The 14,102-nt window shown below is 43.1% G+C and overlaps 1 protein-coding gene across 2 annotated transcripts in view; it reads left to right on the top strand.

Annotated features, from left to right (window-relative positions):
• CNPY1 (canopy FGF signaling regulator 1) overlaps nucleotides 1-14,102 on the top strand; it is a 174,890-nt gene that overhangs the window by 60,282 nt on the left and 100,506 nt on the right. For both annotated transcript variants that reach the window (XM_044294344.1, XM_044294346.1), the window contains exon 2: nucleotides 2,245-2,347. In XM_044294344.1, coding sequence (XP_044150279.1) covers nucleotides 2,245-2,347 — 103 coding nt within the window. The remainder of the gene's footprint in view (nucleotides 1-2,244; nucleotides 2,348-14,102) is intronic.

The following is a 14,102-nucleotide window of genomic DNA, read 5'->3' as shown; positions in this document are numbered from 1 at the left end:
AGTTTTACTGAATCTTTTCCTGCAAAGCTATATATCAATCTGCTCAGCTCCTCCTGCTTTATAACATGCTGCCTGCAGATTGTGTTGCATATTGTGATGACAGGTCCTCTTTAAACCCAACTTCTGTAAAAAAATAAAAATAAAATATAGCATCAGTTTTGTCAAACATGCTGTGTTCCCATCTGCAAAGGAGCAGATTCTGTTACATTTGATGGAAAGAATTAATGGGCACCTTTGGTGGAACCCAGTAGTTGTGAAGACTCCCACCCCTACCCCCAAAACATTTAGAATTCAAGAAGCTTTTAAATTCTTCTATAATTCCTAGGAATACCAAAATCCAACACCTATACCAGGAACTCATGTATATAGAAGTTTATAATCTAGTATTCACAGGCCAGTTAAAACTGAAACTTCATGTAGCTCTGAAGTTCTTGGATGATCTTGATGGACTAATGTCATTTTTCAGCCCTACTAACATGTATGTTACCGTCAGTGTATTCCAAGTGCAAGGGGCTATTTTGGCCATTTTAGGTAATTGCTGTATAAAAGTGGTCATACTCAATAACTAGAAGTGGGTTGTTGGTTCACAAGCCATTGAACGAACATTTGGTGAGCAAATAATTTCGTAGACGCAGCTATAAAGACACATTTTTGTCCACATTGGCTATTACAGTAATTTAAAATGGCTCACCAGATGAAGAGCAAAAATTTTTCTGGGATCATTAATTTTTAAATTTCAGCTGATGTTTTGGTTGAAATCATCCATTTTCGTCTATTACACTGTGTATGTGCACCTTTTTATAGTGTAACTATCTTTTCAGATGACTTTTTAGGGTACCTGTCGTATGTACACAATAGGAATAACACTTTTTGGTATCTGGCATTCTTCCCCTTTGCAATCTCTAGCTCTAATTTTCGCCTTCCCTTGAGCTAGTGGATGAAGACTACCTGCTATGATGCCTCCCATAGAGTGCACAGGAAGAATACAGGAGATTCTGCTCTCTAATGCACCCTTCAGATACAGCAGCAGTATTGGAGGACATTACACAACAGAACTAACCAGTTCAGATATAAATCTAGCAGTGAATTGAGACCGTAAACCACCAGTAAGCAGAATTCTCTGTCTATTTCCAGAAGTCCTTCCCAACACCTCTCTCTCACTTCTCCATAGACTTCTATGTAATCTGATCCTTCAGTGAGCAGGCAGCCCACCTTCACTGAAGGATATGAGCAGTGACTTCAGAGTTAAAGGGGTCTTTCGAGACATATCTACCAATTGTGGGAGCCCAACACCGCGGACCCCCATGAGTCAGCTGTTTGAGAAGGCAACAGTGATCGCATTAGCACTGCGGCCTTCTCTAGGCCAAGTGACATTGCATTAATTGGTCACATAACATAGGTGCAGCTCTCTCCCATTGAAATAAATGGGGCTGAGCTACGATACCGGGCACAGCTGCTATACATTGTACGGCGCTGTGAATAGTGAGCAGGGAGAAGGCTGCGGCGCTCATAGGTGCATCGGTTCCTTCTCAAACAGATGATTTTCAGACCCCCACCGATGAGGTCATCGGTATACAAGTCTCGGAAGACCCTTTTTAAGATCTCCATACACATTAGTGTATTTTCTGCTGAGAACAGTGGGTAGTGTAGTGTGTTGGTAGCTAGCGACTCTCAGATGATGTCGGGGAGAGAAGTATCGGATTAAGTGAATATTTTTTGCCCAATCCTTTTGTTTTCCCAGGATATAAGCCACTGCCATAAGAGTTTGGTAGTGTCTTTCTCCACTCTCCCCATTAAACATGCATACATGGGGAGATAGCTGTTGGCCAAATGATCGTTGGTCCGACAGCTATATAATGTGTATGGCCAGCTTTAGTGAAGGAGCAGGAGAGCAGTCTGTTAAGTGGAGAAAGGAGCATTTTCCCTTTTAAGGTGTTTTGTTATTTGTGCTATTAATAGAAAGGGAAATAGTTACAAATGTGTGGCTTCCTCTTTATGACAGCCGCAATATTTCCGCTTTGACTTCAATAGGATCCTTTAGGATTTAGTAGAAGTTCCTGTCTTTTTGATGGCAGGAACAGCACTGCAGACTGGACTAGTTTTGCTGACAAATAATATGGCAAACGTGAACAGAGCATAACAGATTGCTTCATATATTTTAGTAGGTTCACCAGGGGCACAACTGCGATGTAAACTGTTTGTTGGTACTGTTAGGTGAACTGAAATTTGTATTTTATTTTTTAGGTATCAAGTATGACGCTACTTTTGTTCCAAATTGGAATTGTATTTACAGCTGTTTTATACCAAAGTGTGGAAGGAAAGAGAGATCCAATCACATATTGTGGAGGTTAGTAAGTCTTAACTGTCTAAACTTATGTTGATGGCAAACAGAGATGCAACAGCACTATAAAGACAGGGTCATAAATTATACATACCTGTGTGGTGCTCAAATACACATTTATCAGTGGTACTTATGGGGTACGTATCGACATAACAGAGAAATGACAGAAATTCTTGTGCACGGTAGTCCACAATTAGAGGGGTTTTCTGGGAAAAGATATTAATAATCAACAGGGACCCGCGCCAATCAGCTGTTACAGGCTGGACACTCCATGTGCACTGCAGCCTCTTCCGAAGTCAGTGATGTCACTGTACATCAGTCATGTGGCTTAGTTGCAGCTCTGCCCCATTAAAGTCAATGGGGCTGAGCTGCAATTCCAATTGAATGATGGAACTGAGCATGTGCGTTCACCTCAGTGAGATGGATTGAGAAATAAGAAAATTAACAAACAGGTGGCACTATACAGATACATTTATTGAATAACTCACTATACTAAATTTTTTATAACATGCAGTTGCAACAGTATTCAAGTCCAGAGGCTGACTTGAAAACTGCTGAATATTTTTTTTATTTATTTTTTTCATTTTATTTAATAAAGGAGAAGTACATTACAGCTTATAAAACATCTTCTATTTCTTTTAACAGACATCCGTACAATGCACATAGCTGAAATACATTTGTATTAGATACAGTTACATAGTAGATAATCAAAAAGACATCAGAATCAGGGGCCAGTCCGCCCTACTCAACAAGCGTAGGGCAACTAATAACTGCTTATATACAGTTGCAAGAAAAAGTATGTGAACCTTTTGGAATGATATGGATTTCTGCACAAATTTGTTATAAAATATGATCTGATCTTCATCTAAGTCACAACAATAGACAATCACAGTCTGCTTAAACTAATAACACACAAATAATTAAATGTTACCATGTTTTTATTGAACACACAATGTAAACATTCCCAGTGCAGGTGGAAAAAGTATGTGAACCCCTAGACTAATGACATCTCCAAGAGCTAATTGGAGTGAGGTGTCAGCCAACTGGAGTCTAATCAATGAGATGAGATTGGAGGTGTTGGTTACAGCTGCCCTGCCCTATAAAACACACACACCAGTTCTGGGTTTGCTTTTCACAAGAAGCATTGCATGATGTGAATGATTCCTCACACAAAAGAGCTCTCAGAAGACCTACGATTAAGAATTGTTGACTTGCATAAAGCTGGAAAGGGTTATAAAAGTATTAACAAAAGCCTTGCTGTTCATCAGTCCACGGTAAGACAAATTGTCTATAAATGGAGAAAGTTCAGCACTGCTGCTACTCTCCCTAGGAGTGGCCGTTCTGTAAAGATGACTGCAAGAGCACAGCGCAGACTGCTCAATAAGGTGAAGAAGAATCCTAGAGTGTCAGCTAAAGACTTACAAAAGTCTCTGGCATAAGCTAACATCCCTGTTAGCGAATCTACGATACGTAAAACACTAAACAAGAATGGATTTCATGGGAGGATACCACAGAGGAAGCCACTGCTGTCCAAAAAAAACATTGCTGCATGTTTACAGTTGGCACAAGAGCACCTGGATGTTGCACAGCAGTACTGGCAAAATATTCTGTGGACAGATGAAACCAAAGTTGAGTTGTTTGGAAGAAACACACAACACTGTTTGTAGAAAAAGAGGCACAGCAAACCAACCTCAAAACCTCATCCCAACTGTGAAGTATGGTGGCGGGGGTATCATGGTTTGGAGCTGCTTTGCTGTGTCGGGAGCAGGAGAACTTAAGGCCATCTGTCCACCAGCTGAAGCTCAACAGGACAATGACCCAAAGCATAGAAGTAAATAAAAAACAGAATGGCTTAAACAGAAGAAAATACGCCTTCTGGAGTGGCCCAGTCAGAGTCCTGACCTCAACCCGATTGAGATGCTGTGGCATGACCTCAAGAAAGCGATTCACACCAGACATCCCAAGAATATTGCTGAACTGAAGCAGTTCTGTAAAGAGGAATAGTCAATAATTACTACTGACCGTTGTGCACGTCTGATCTGCAACTACAGGAATTGTTTGGTTGAAGTTATTGCTGCCAAAGGAGGTTCAACCAGTTATTAAATCCAAGGGTTCACATACTTTTTGCACCTGCACTGTGAATGTTTACATGGTGTGTTCAATAAAAACATGGTAACATTTAATTTATTGTGTGTTATTAGTTTAAGCAGACTGTGATTGTCTATTGTTGTGACTTAGATGAAGTTCAGATCACATTTTATGACCAATTTGTGCAGAAATCCATATCATTCCAAAGGGTTCACATACTTTCTCTTGCATCTGTAGATTAAGCCACTAGAGGAAATGGTGTAAATCAATAATCCAAATATATAAACTAGTATGGACTCAAAGAAAGACTGGTAAGGTGTGGGGTGTCGACCTAATTTTGAGTGTACGCTATGTTTTGTAGAGTAGCTTATCTTGGGGGGGCTGTAGGCACACATGCGAGCCAGTATAGACTTGGAGGGTGGCAATATAACTAGCTTCCCTGCCAGAATTCCTCTGAACACCTGTCATATTCTATGTATTATCTCCTGTCTACTTCCTTACCAGGCTTTGCAACTACTTCTTACATGTGTCCCCCTCATCTAGCATCTGAGGACCCAGTTGTGTGCTGGTTAGGGTCTCTTTCCTCTTTCATGTGGTCCAGCCAAGGTTGCCATATTTTCAGGAGGGTCTCTCTATTTTTGTTCTCCCACCCTGCTAGTTTCTCCATACGGCACAAATTACTTATTTTCTCATACCACATGGTTATAGTTGGCGGGTCTACTTCTCTCCACTTCATTGGAATAAGGAGCTTAGCTGCTGTGATCATATAGGTAGCTAGATTTGATTTGGCTGGCCTAAAACCTCCTTCTGGCATCCAAAGGAGGATTAATGGGGCGGATAGTTATATCTGGGATGAGCATATTTGGTTGATAACCTTTTCTACTTCTGTCCAGAACTTTTTCAGTACTGGGCATGACCACCAAATGTGGGATAAATTGCCATACTATTTAGGCATCTCCAACAGTGATCTGTAGGTATGAAGTTTATTCGGTGAAGGAACTTAGGAGTACGATACCCTCTAGTAAGTATCTTTAGAGTTCTCCTGATCTCTTGTACATCTGGAGAACCCATGTGAGTGAGACAATATAAAAGATCTGCTACGATCATCTAGTTTAATGTTCAATTCTTTCTCCCAAGCTGCTAAATAAGTAGGTCCCCGCTGGTCCCAGTTGGTCAGAAGTTCTTTATAAATCCCTGAGAGGCATTTTGGTGGAAGTGAAGGCAGCAGGACATAATTCTCGAGCCATGAGGGGTCGGGCAATGGTAAAAGGTTAGATTTTTTTTTTTTTTAAACTTGTTGCAGGTTAATTCAAAGTCCCATTTTTGCAGTATGCTCACTTTGTTTATTGGCCCGCCAGTAAGTGCTATGAAATGATCTGATGTCGCCGAGGATTGTGACAGATCCCCTACTCTGATCTTAGGAACATATGCCCAGACATCAGATGCCTCTATAGGTCTCTCTGAGAGGACCTGTGGCAAAATATGAAGCGGGGCCACTGGGGACAAGCGTTTACTGCATATGTTTAATGCAGCTGATCTGTGACAAATTAATATAGTACTTCTGGTAAGTTCACTCAGTAATTTTTGTCTATTAGGTAGGGGTTCATTATACCACAATAAGTATTCTCTATTGTTTCCAAGCAATGCTTTTTCCATGTCTGTATGTATAGGCACTGGAAAAGGTCTTGAAAGTGCAAACCATCTTTCCAGGTGTATGGCTTGTATATGCTGTGATATCAGGTAGTGAGATACCACCAGGTTTCCTTTTTTTAATAAGCAGGGAGTAGGGCAGTCTGGGTCTTTTGTTGGCCCAAAGGAATCTACTAAAGATTACTTTTAGTTTGTTGAGAAATATACTAGATAAGGATATAGGAAGCGAACGAAAAGTATATAGCTGCTGTGGGAGAATATAGGTGATTAGTATATTTTTCCTACCTAACCATGACAACATGGGAGTTATGGGTCTGGAGAGAAAAGACCGTATCTTAGCTAGCATAGGAGTGTATTTTAGCTGGAATATCAGATTTGGGTTGGCAGGTACCATGATACCTAAATATTTAATCGCGCTAGGTGGCCATTTAAATGGGGTCAGGTCTTTAATTCGAGGCTTCAGATTTCTTAAAGGGACTCTGTCACCACTTTCTAACCCCCACTTTTTTAACTATCGTTTTATTCATGGTGCCCTTCTGATTACAGTTGTCATCTTATATGTTAGATCTGCGGTGCCGTTTAGGTAAAAAATCGATTTATATCACCTGTCAATCAGCTAGATAAGGTGCCCAGGGCGTTCCTCTCCTCTTGAATCTGCCGCCTGCCGCCGCCGCCGTTGGTGCCCAGCTCCTCCCCCGGTCTCGTCAGCGCTGCTTCAAACAACACAGATCCGCCTCCGGCTCTCCCTCAATGCCCCCTCCTTTTTTTCGGAAATCTCGCGTGTGCGCACAGGCCTGCGCCCGTGCGTACGCATCCTTTTCTCGCGCATGCGCATAACGCGAACTTAGAGCGATGATGCCGAAAGGATGCGTACGCACGGGCGAGATTTCCGAAAAAAAGGAGGGGGCATTGAGGGAGAGCCGGAGGCGGATCTGTGTTGTTTGAAGCAGCGCTGACGAGACCGGGGGAGGAGCTGGGCACCAACGGCGGCGGCGGCAGGCGGCAGATTCAAGAGGAGAGGAACGCCCTGGGCACCTTATCTAGCTGATTGACAGGTGATATAAATCGATTTTTTACCTAAACGGCACCGCAGATCTAACATATAAGATGACAACTGTAATCAGAAGGGCACCATGAATAAAACGATAGTTAAAAAAGTGGGGGTTAGAAAGTGGTGACAGAGTCCCTTTAAAGTTGATCTTAAAGTTAGAAACTTTTCCAAAGGCTGTGAAAATATCCATCACCTACGGTATGGCCTCTTCTGAGTAAGTGATCATCAACAATAGGTTGTCCGCAAATGCTGCCATTTTATGGGTAAAGTTGCCCAGCCGCAGTCCTCTGAAATTGGGGGTTTGTCTGAACTTTATAAAAAGTGTGGGTGTTAGTGAGCAACCCTGCCTAGTTCAATTTTTAATAGTAAAAACATCAGACATGGTTCAATTTACTAATATGCGGGCCGAAGCGGAGGAGTATAGTGTAAATATAGCCTTAATAAAGCTTTCTGGACATCCAAAAGACTCCAGGGTGCTACGCATAGGTTGCCAATTCACTCTATCAAACGCCTTTTCTTCATCAGTCCCAAGAAGGACTAGAGGTGTTTGGTTTGTTTTGGCGAAGAACACAGCATAGAAGACTCTGCTAATGTTGTGTCTACCCTCCCTCCCCGGCACAAATCCTACCTGTTCCTCCCCTACTAGTTTAGGCAGCATATTAGCTATCCGTTGGCTCAAAAGCTTGGCCCACCATTTCAGGTCGGTGTTGAGGAGGGAGATGGGTCTATAGCTGTCACACAACTCTGGATCGTTCCCCTCCTTATGAATAATGGTGATGTGTGCCTCCTGGGCCTGTGTAGGAAGGGCTGAACCATGTAGTAGGGAGTTGCAAACGCTTACAAAGTGCGGGACTAAAGTATTTCTAAACTTTTTTTATAGTAGGTTATAGGGAGTCCATCAGGTCCAGGGCTTTTGCCCGAGGGTATTGTACACAAGATCTTATCAACCTCTTAATCTGTAAAAGGCTGCAAGAGTCTTGAATTGTTTTCTTCAGTTAGTGTAGGAATTGTGATAGATTTAAGGAAAGAGTCAATGTGAGTTATTAGTTGGTGGCTATCAGCATTAAAAGTTGTGTCTTCCTTCTCTAAGTTATATAGGGCAGTGTAACGCCTACAAAATTATTTTGCAATGGATGGGGTGGTAGGGAGTCTATTACCTTCCTTGGATTTAATAGCGTGTATGAATGTTTTATTTATCTGGGATCTCAATAAGTTAGACATCAGTTTGGATCCTTTATCGCCATGTGAGTAGTACTTGAAGCGTAATGATTGCATTATTTTAGCTGTTTTAATATTTAAAAGGTCTTTCAATTGGGTGCGTAGGTATTTGAGGGTGTTCTGTACCTCTATGGTTTGAGTTGTCTTATGTAGACTTTCTAACGCGGCTATGTGTAGTAACAGAGAGTCTATTTGTTGGGTCCTTTGTTTCTTTACCGTAGAACCTAGACTAATTAATTCCCCTCTAATGACAGCTTTGTGTGCTTCCCAAAGTATAGGAGTGGTAGTTTGGGGTGTGTCATTTGTGTTAAAATACTCTTGAAGCTTTAGTTCTATGTATTTCCTATTGGTTTCATCCTCTATAAGTGTGGTGTTAGGGCGCCAGGTCCAAACTCTAGGAGGTAGGGCTAACAGTTTCATTTGCAGTTTGACTGGAGCATAGTCAGAGATTGTGGAGGAGCCAATTATAGCACCTAGGACTGTTGATAATGCGTTGTTGGAGAGGAGTATATAATCCAGGCGCTGGTAAGAGCCGTGTACATGAGAAAAGTAAGTGTAGTCCTTGCCTTCCGAGTTGAGAACCCTCCAGACATCCGAGACACGTAGGTCAGATAATGCAAGTTGTAATTTGCGAACCTGTGTTTTAGATATAAGCAAAGATTTTGAAGTAGTGTGGTCTCTGGCTATATTAAAGTCTCCATTCAGTATTAAAATATCTTCTGCAAAGGTCTGGAGGGTATTCAATGTTTAAATAAGCCACTACACCTGTTTGACATTAGGAGCATATACACTCACCTAAAAAATTATTAGGAACACCTGTTCTATTTCTCATTAATGCGATTATCTAGTCAACCAATCACATGGCAGTTGCTTCAATGCATGTAGGGTTGTGGTCCTGGTCAAGACAATCTCCTGAACTCCGAACTGAATGTCAGAATGGGAAAGAAAGGTGATTTAAGCAATTTTGAGCGTGGCATGGTTGTTGGTGCCAGACGGGCCGGTCTGAGTATTTCACAATCTGCTAAGTTACTGGGATTTTCACGCACAACCATTTCTAGGGTTTACAAAGAATGGTGTGAAAAGGGAAAAACATCCAGTATGCGGCAGTTCTGTGGGCGAAAATGCCTTGTTGATGCTAGAGGTCAGAGGAGAATGGGCCGGCTGATTCAAGCTGATAGAAGAGCAACGTTGACTGAAATAAACACTCGTTACAACCAAGGTATGCAGCAAAGCATTTGTGAAGCCACAACACGCACAACCTTGAGGCGGATAGGCTACAACAGCAGAAGACCCCACTGGGTACCGCTCATCTCCACTACAAATAGGAAAAAGAGGCTACAATTTGCACAAGCTCACCAAAATTGGACTGTTGAAGACTGGAAAAATGGTTTCTTGAACATGACAATGAGTTCACTGTACTAAAATGGCCCCCACAGTCACCAGATCTCAACCCAATAGAGCATCTTTGGGATGTGGTGGAACGGGAGCTTCGTGCCCTGGATGTGCATCCCTCAAATCAACTGCAAGATGCTATCCTATCAATATGGACCAACATTTCTAAAGAATGCTATCAGCACCTTGTAGAATTAAGGCAGTTCTGAAGGCAAAAGGGGGTCCAACACCGTATTAGTATGGTGTTCCTAATAATTCTCTAAGTGAGTGTATATTAGCCGTGGTGACCATGTTATTCAGAATTTTGACTTTGTTGTATAAGTAACGCTCATTTGGGTCAATTAGTTTGGCTGATAGAGTAAACGGTATGTTTTACTTATCCCTATGGAAACTCCTCTAGCTGCCGAGGAGTACGTGGAGTGGAAACAGGTCGGGGAGGAGATGTTGATGTCTGAAATGTGTCTCCTGCAAGTAGACTATTTCTGCTACCTCTCTTTTAAGCATGTGATACACTTGGCTCCTTTTCTGTGGAATATTCATCCCGTTAACATTAAGTGAAAAATGTGTAACCATGGCCATTATATATCAGTCAAGATACTATCAAGCCATATCAAAGCTTTGAGACACCAGGTCGACAGAAGGTAAGAGAACAGGGGGAATATTAATAAACTTAAACTTAGGCCCTATCGACGCATAGCTGCGTATTTTTGCTGTGTGAAGCCTAATGTATGAGACCTGGGTGGGGGACTACATAGGTGATCAAGCCTAGTTAGAACCAGACACTCCGCCCGCCCGGCCAATGTTATGTAACATAAACCTGTCTGCTTTGAGGTTCATAAGCTCTGAGTGTTGGGGGGAAGGGGGGGGGGGGGGGGGGTTGCTGCCTCTTCCAATATCGGGGCCAACAAAAAAGGAAACAAAAGAAAAAACCTGCCATCTCCCACCTGGCCCCCCGCTGAGTCATACTTGAACATATATACCTGAATGTAAAGCATATCTAACAATAACTTATGGTCAAAGTTAACTCAGTGTCACGGCCTTTGCTGTGTGCGCCGTGACACTGGTGCCATGCTTGCTTCTGCCGGTGGCAACGTGTTGCTGTTATGGCATGTGGTGGCAGTGTCTCGGCTTTGGCTGTGTGTTCCGTGACATGGTTGCCATGCATGCTGTTGCCGGGGGCAACGTTGTGGCTGGTGTGTGCACTTCCCCTTTAAGTTGTAGCCTACCCCTGTCTGGTGCAGTAAGGGTTAACTACCTTGCTGGGGGTGGTCACTAGGTGCTTCTTATACCTGTGGCTTAAGGTCAGGAGTCAGTTGTACTCCAGCCTTGGTGTGTTGGAGTTATGCTCCTTGTCTGGTTGTTCCATCTTCCAGTGTGAGGGCCATCTAGTGGGACATCGATGTCTCCAGCGATGTCTTCCTTATGTCTCATCCATTTTCCCTACCTTACCTGTGGTTATGTTTGGTGTGGGTATATGTTCTGGGGTGGTTGTTGTTCTGTGTCTGGTCAGTGTTTGGTGTATTATTCTGTCCGGCATGGATGCTAGATTTTCCCCTGTCTGTCTGTCGTGGCCTCCGGAAGGGGGTCTCATGGTTTCCCGGAGGGGTGAACAAAATTTCAAGTCTGTGAGCTGTTTCTGGAGTGCTGGTTCCTGTGTGTCAGTACATACTGCATCTGTTTGGTGTTTGGATTGCAGTACAGTCATGGCCAAAAGTTTTGAGAATTACATAAATATTGGAAATTGGAAAAGTTGCTGCTTAAGTTTTTTTAATAGCAATTTGCATATACTCCAGAATGTTATGAAGAGTGATCAGATGAATTGCATAGTCCTTCTTTGCCATGAAAATTAACTTAATCCCCAAAAAAACTTTCCACTGCATTTCATTGCTGTCATTAAAGGACCTGCTGAGATCATTTCAGTAATCGTCTTGTTAACTTAGGTGAGAATGTTGACGAGCACAAGGCTAGAGATTATTATGTCAGGCTGATTGGGTTAAAATGGCAGACTTGACCTGTTAAAAGGAGGGTGATGCTTGAAATCATTGTTCTTCCATTGTTAACCATGGTGACCTGCAAAGAAACGCGTGCAGCCATCATTGCGTTGCATAAAAATGGCTTCACAGGCAAGGATATTGTGGCTACTAAGATTGCACCTCAATCAACAATTTATAGGATCATCAAGAACTTCAAGGAAAGAGGTTCAATTCTTGTTAAGAAGGCTTCAGGGCGTCCAAGAAAGTCCAGCAAGCGCCAGGATCGTCTCCTAAAGAGGATTCAGCTGCGGGATCGGAGTGCCACCAGTGCAGAGCTTGCTCAGGAATGGCAGCAGGCAGGTGTGAGCGCATCTGCACACACAGTGAGGCGAAGACTTTTGGAAGATGGCCTGGTGTCAAGAAGGGCAGCAAAGAAGCCACTTCTCTCCAAAAAAAACATCAGGGACAGATTGATCTTTTGCAGAAAATATGGTGAATGGACTGCTGAGGACTGGGGCAAAGTCATATTCTCCGATGAAGCCTCTTTCCGATTGTTTGGGGCATCAGGAAAAAGGCTTGTCCGGAGAAGAAAAGGTGAGTGCTACCATCAGTCCTGTGTCATGCCAACAGTAAAGCATCCTGAGACCATTCATGTGTGGGGTTGCTTCTCATCCAAGGGAGTGGGCTCACTCACAATTTTGCCCAAAAACACAGCCATGAATAAAGAATGGTACCAAAACACCCTCCAACAGCAACTTCTTCCAACAATCCAACAACAGTTTGGTGAAGAACAATGCATTTTCCAGCACGATGGAGCACCGTGCCATAAGGCAGAAGTGATAACCAAGTGGCTCGGGGACCAAAACGTTGACGTTTTGGGTCCATGGCCTGGAAACTCCCCAGATCTTAATCCCATTGAGAACTTGTGGTCACTCCTCAAGAGGCGGGTGGACAAACAAAAACCCACTAATTCTGACAAACTCCAAGAAGTGATTATGAAAGAATGGGTTGCTATCAGTCAGGAATTGGCCCAGAAGTTGATTTAGAGCATGTCCAGTCGAATTGCAGAGGTCCTGAAAAAGAAGGGCCAACACTGCAAATACTGACTCTTTTGCATAAATGTCATGTAATTGTCGATAAAAGCCTTTGAAACGTATGAAGTGCGTGTAATTATATTTCACTACATCACAGAAACAACTGAAACAAAGATCTAAAAGCAGTTTAGCAGCAAACTTTGTGAAAACTAATATTTGTGTCATTCTCAAAACTTTTGGCCACGATTGTATGTTTTTATGGGTTCCAGTTTACCTTGGTGTGGTCTTCTGTTGTGCCGTCCAGCAGCTGCCAGGGGTAAGTTACCATGCCTTCCTGAGTTCTAGGTTCAGTGGTTATCCCCGCCACTGGAAACTTACCTGCTGTTCCACTTAGCATTTCTCTGCAACTAGGCCGGTTGAGACTCCTGTTCATCCGAGTCGTGGAAGAACAGGTCGTCTCTCCCCTGCTCCTATGGAAGGATTATCAGGGAGACTCAGGGTCCTAGGTATCATGGGTATGAGCCGTCCTACCATCCAGGTCCGCTCATACGGTGAGGAGTTATGGCGAGGATTAGGGACTCTTTAGGAGGTGACCTGTTCCCTGATTCCGGTATTCTGGCCTAGATGCTTCCCCATTATACCTGACATTGTACGGTGGGGGGTTTCCCCCACTCCCCATCGTGACACTCAGCGTGGAACCTGAAACAACTTAGCGGCATTCAGTGTTAATTAGACTACCAATATCTTATCTTTAATATTGTGGGCAGATATCAAATCCTTGTCTTCTTAAGGACCTGTACTTCAGTCCATGGGTGCTGTCTTCTTTCTTGGAGACTTGAATCTTGTAGTTAGTTGCCACGGTGGAGGAGAGGATAATTTCAGCAGATCTTCTGGTGTAACTGCAGGGAGCCACAATGGTATGTCCAGTGGCGCAATCTCCAGTGCCTCACAAACCTTGGGTAGATTATCCGGGTGTCTCACTATTTGTTGGCCATTGATTCTGGTGCTAAGTCCAAAAGGGAAAAGCCATCTCATAGGTAATTTCTTTGTTCTCAGCTGTTAAAGGGCGGAGGGCTCTGCGTTTAGCCAGTGTGCTGGCAGCTAGGTCTTGAAAAATTAGAATCTAATGGTTATCCAGGAGAATGTCATCATGCTCTCTTGCAGTTTTCAAGATCTCAGCTGTATCTAGGTAATTTAGCAGAGCGCAAATCATGTCTCTGGGTGGGTCTCCCATTGGAAGTTTTGGCCTGACTGCTCAATGAGCCCGTTCAATAGTTATGGCGGCGGCGCGTTCCTGCCCCACTAGAAAGGAGAACATTCGGCATACAGTCTGTTAATTCTTCGGCAGGAACAGA

This window comes from Bufo gargarizans, chromosome 5, assembly GCF_014858855.1.
Source record: "Bufo gargarizans isolate SCDJY-AF-19 chromosome 5, ASM1485885v1, whole genome shotgun sequence".
In the NCBI taxonomy this organism is placed as follows: Eukaryota; Metazoa; Chordata; class Amphibia; order Anura; family Bufonidae; genus Bufo; species Bufo gargarizans.
Note: the sequence above shows the minus strand (reverse complement) of the source record. Positions and strands in the feature narration are given on the sequence as shown.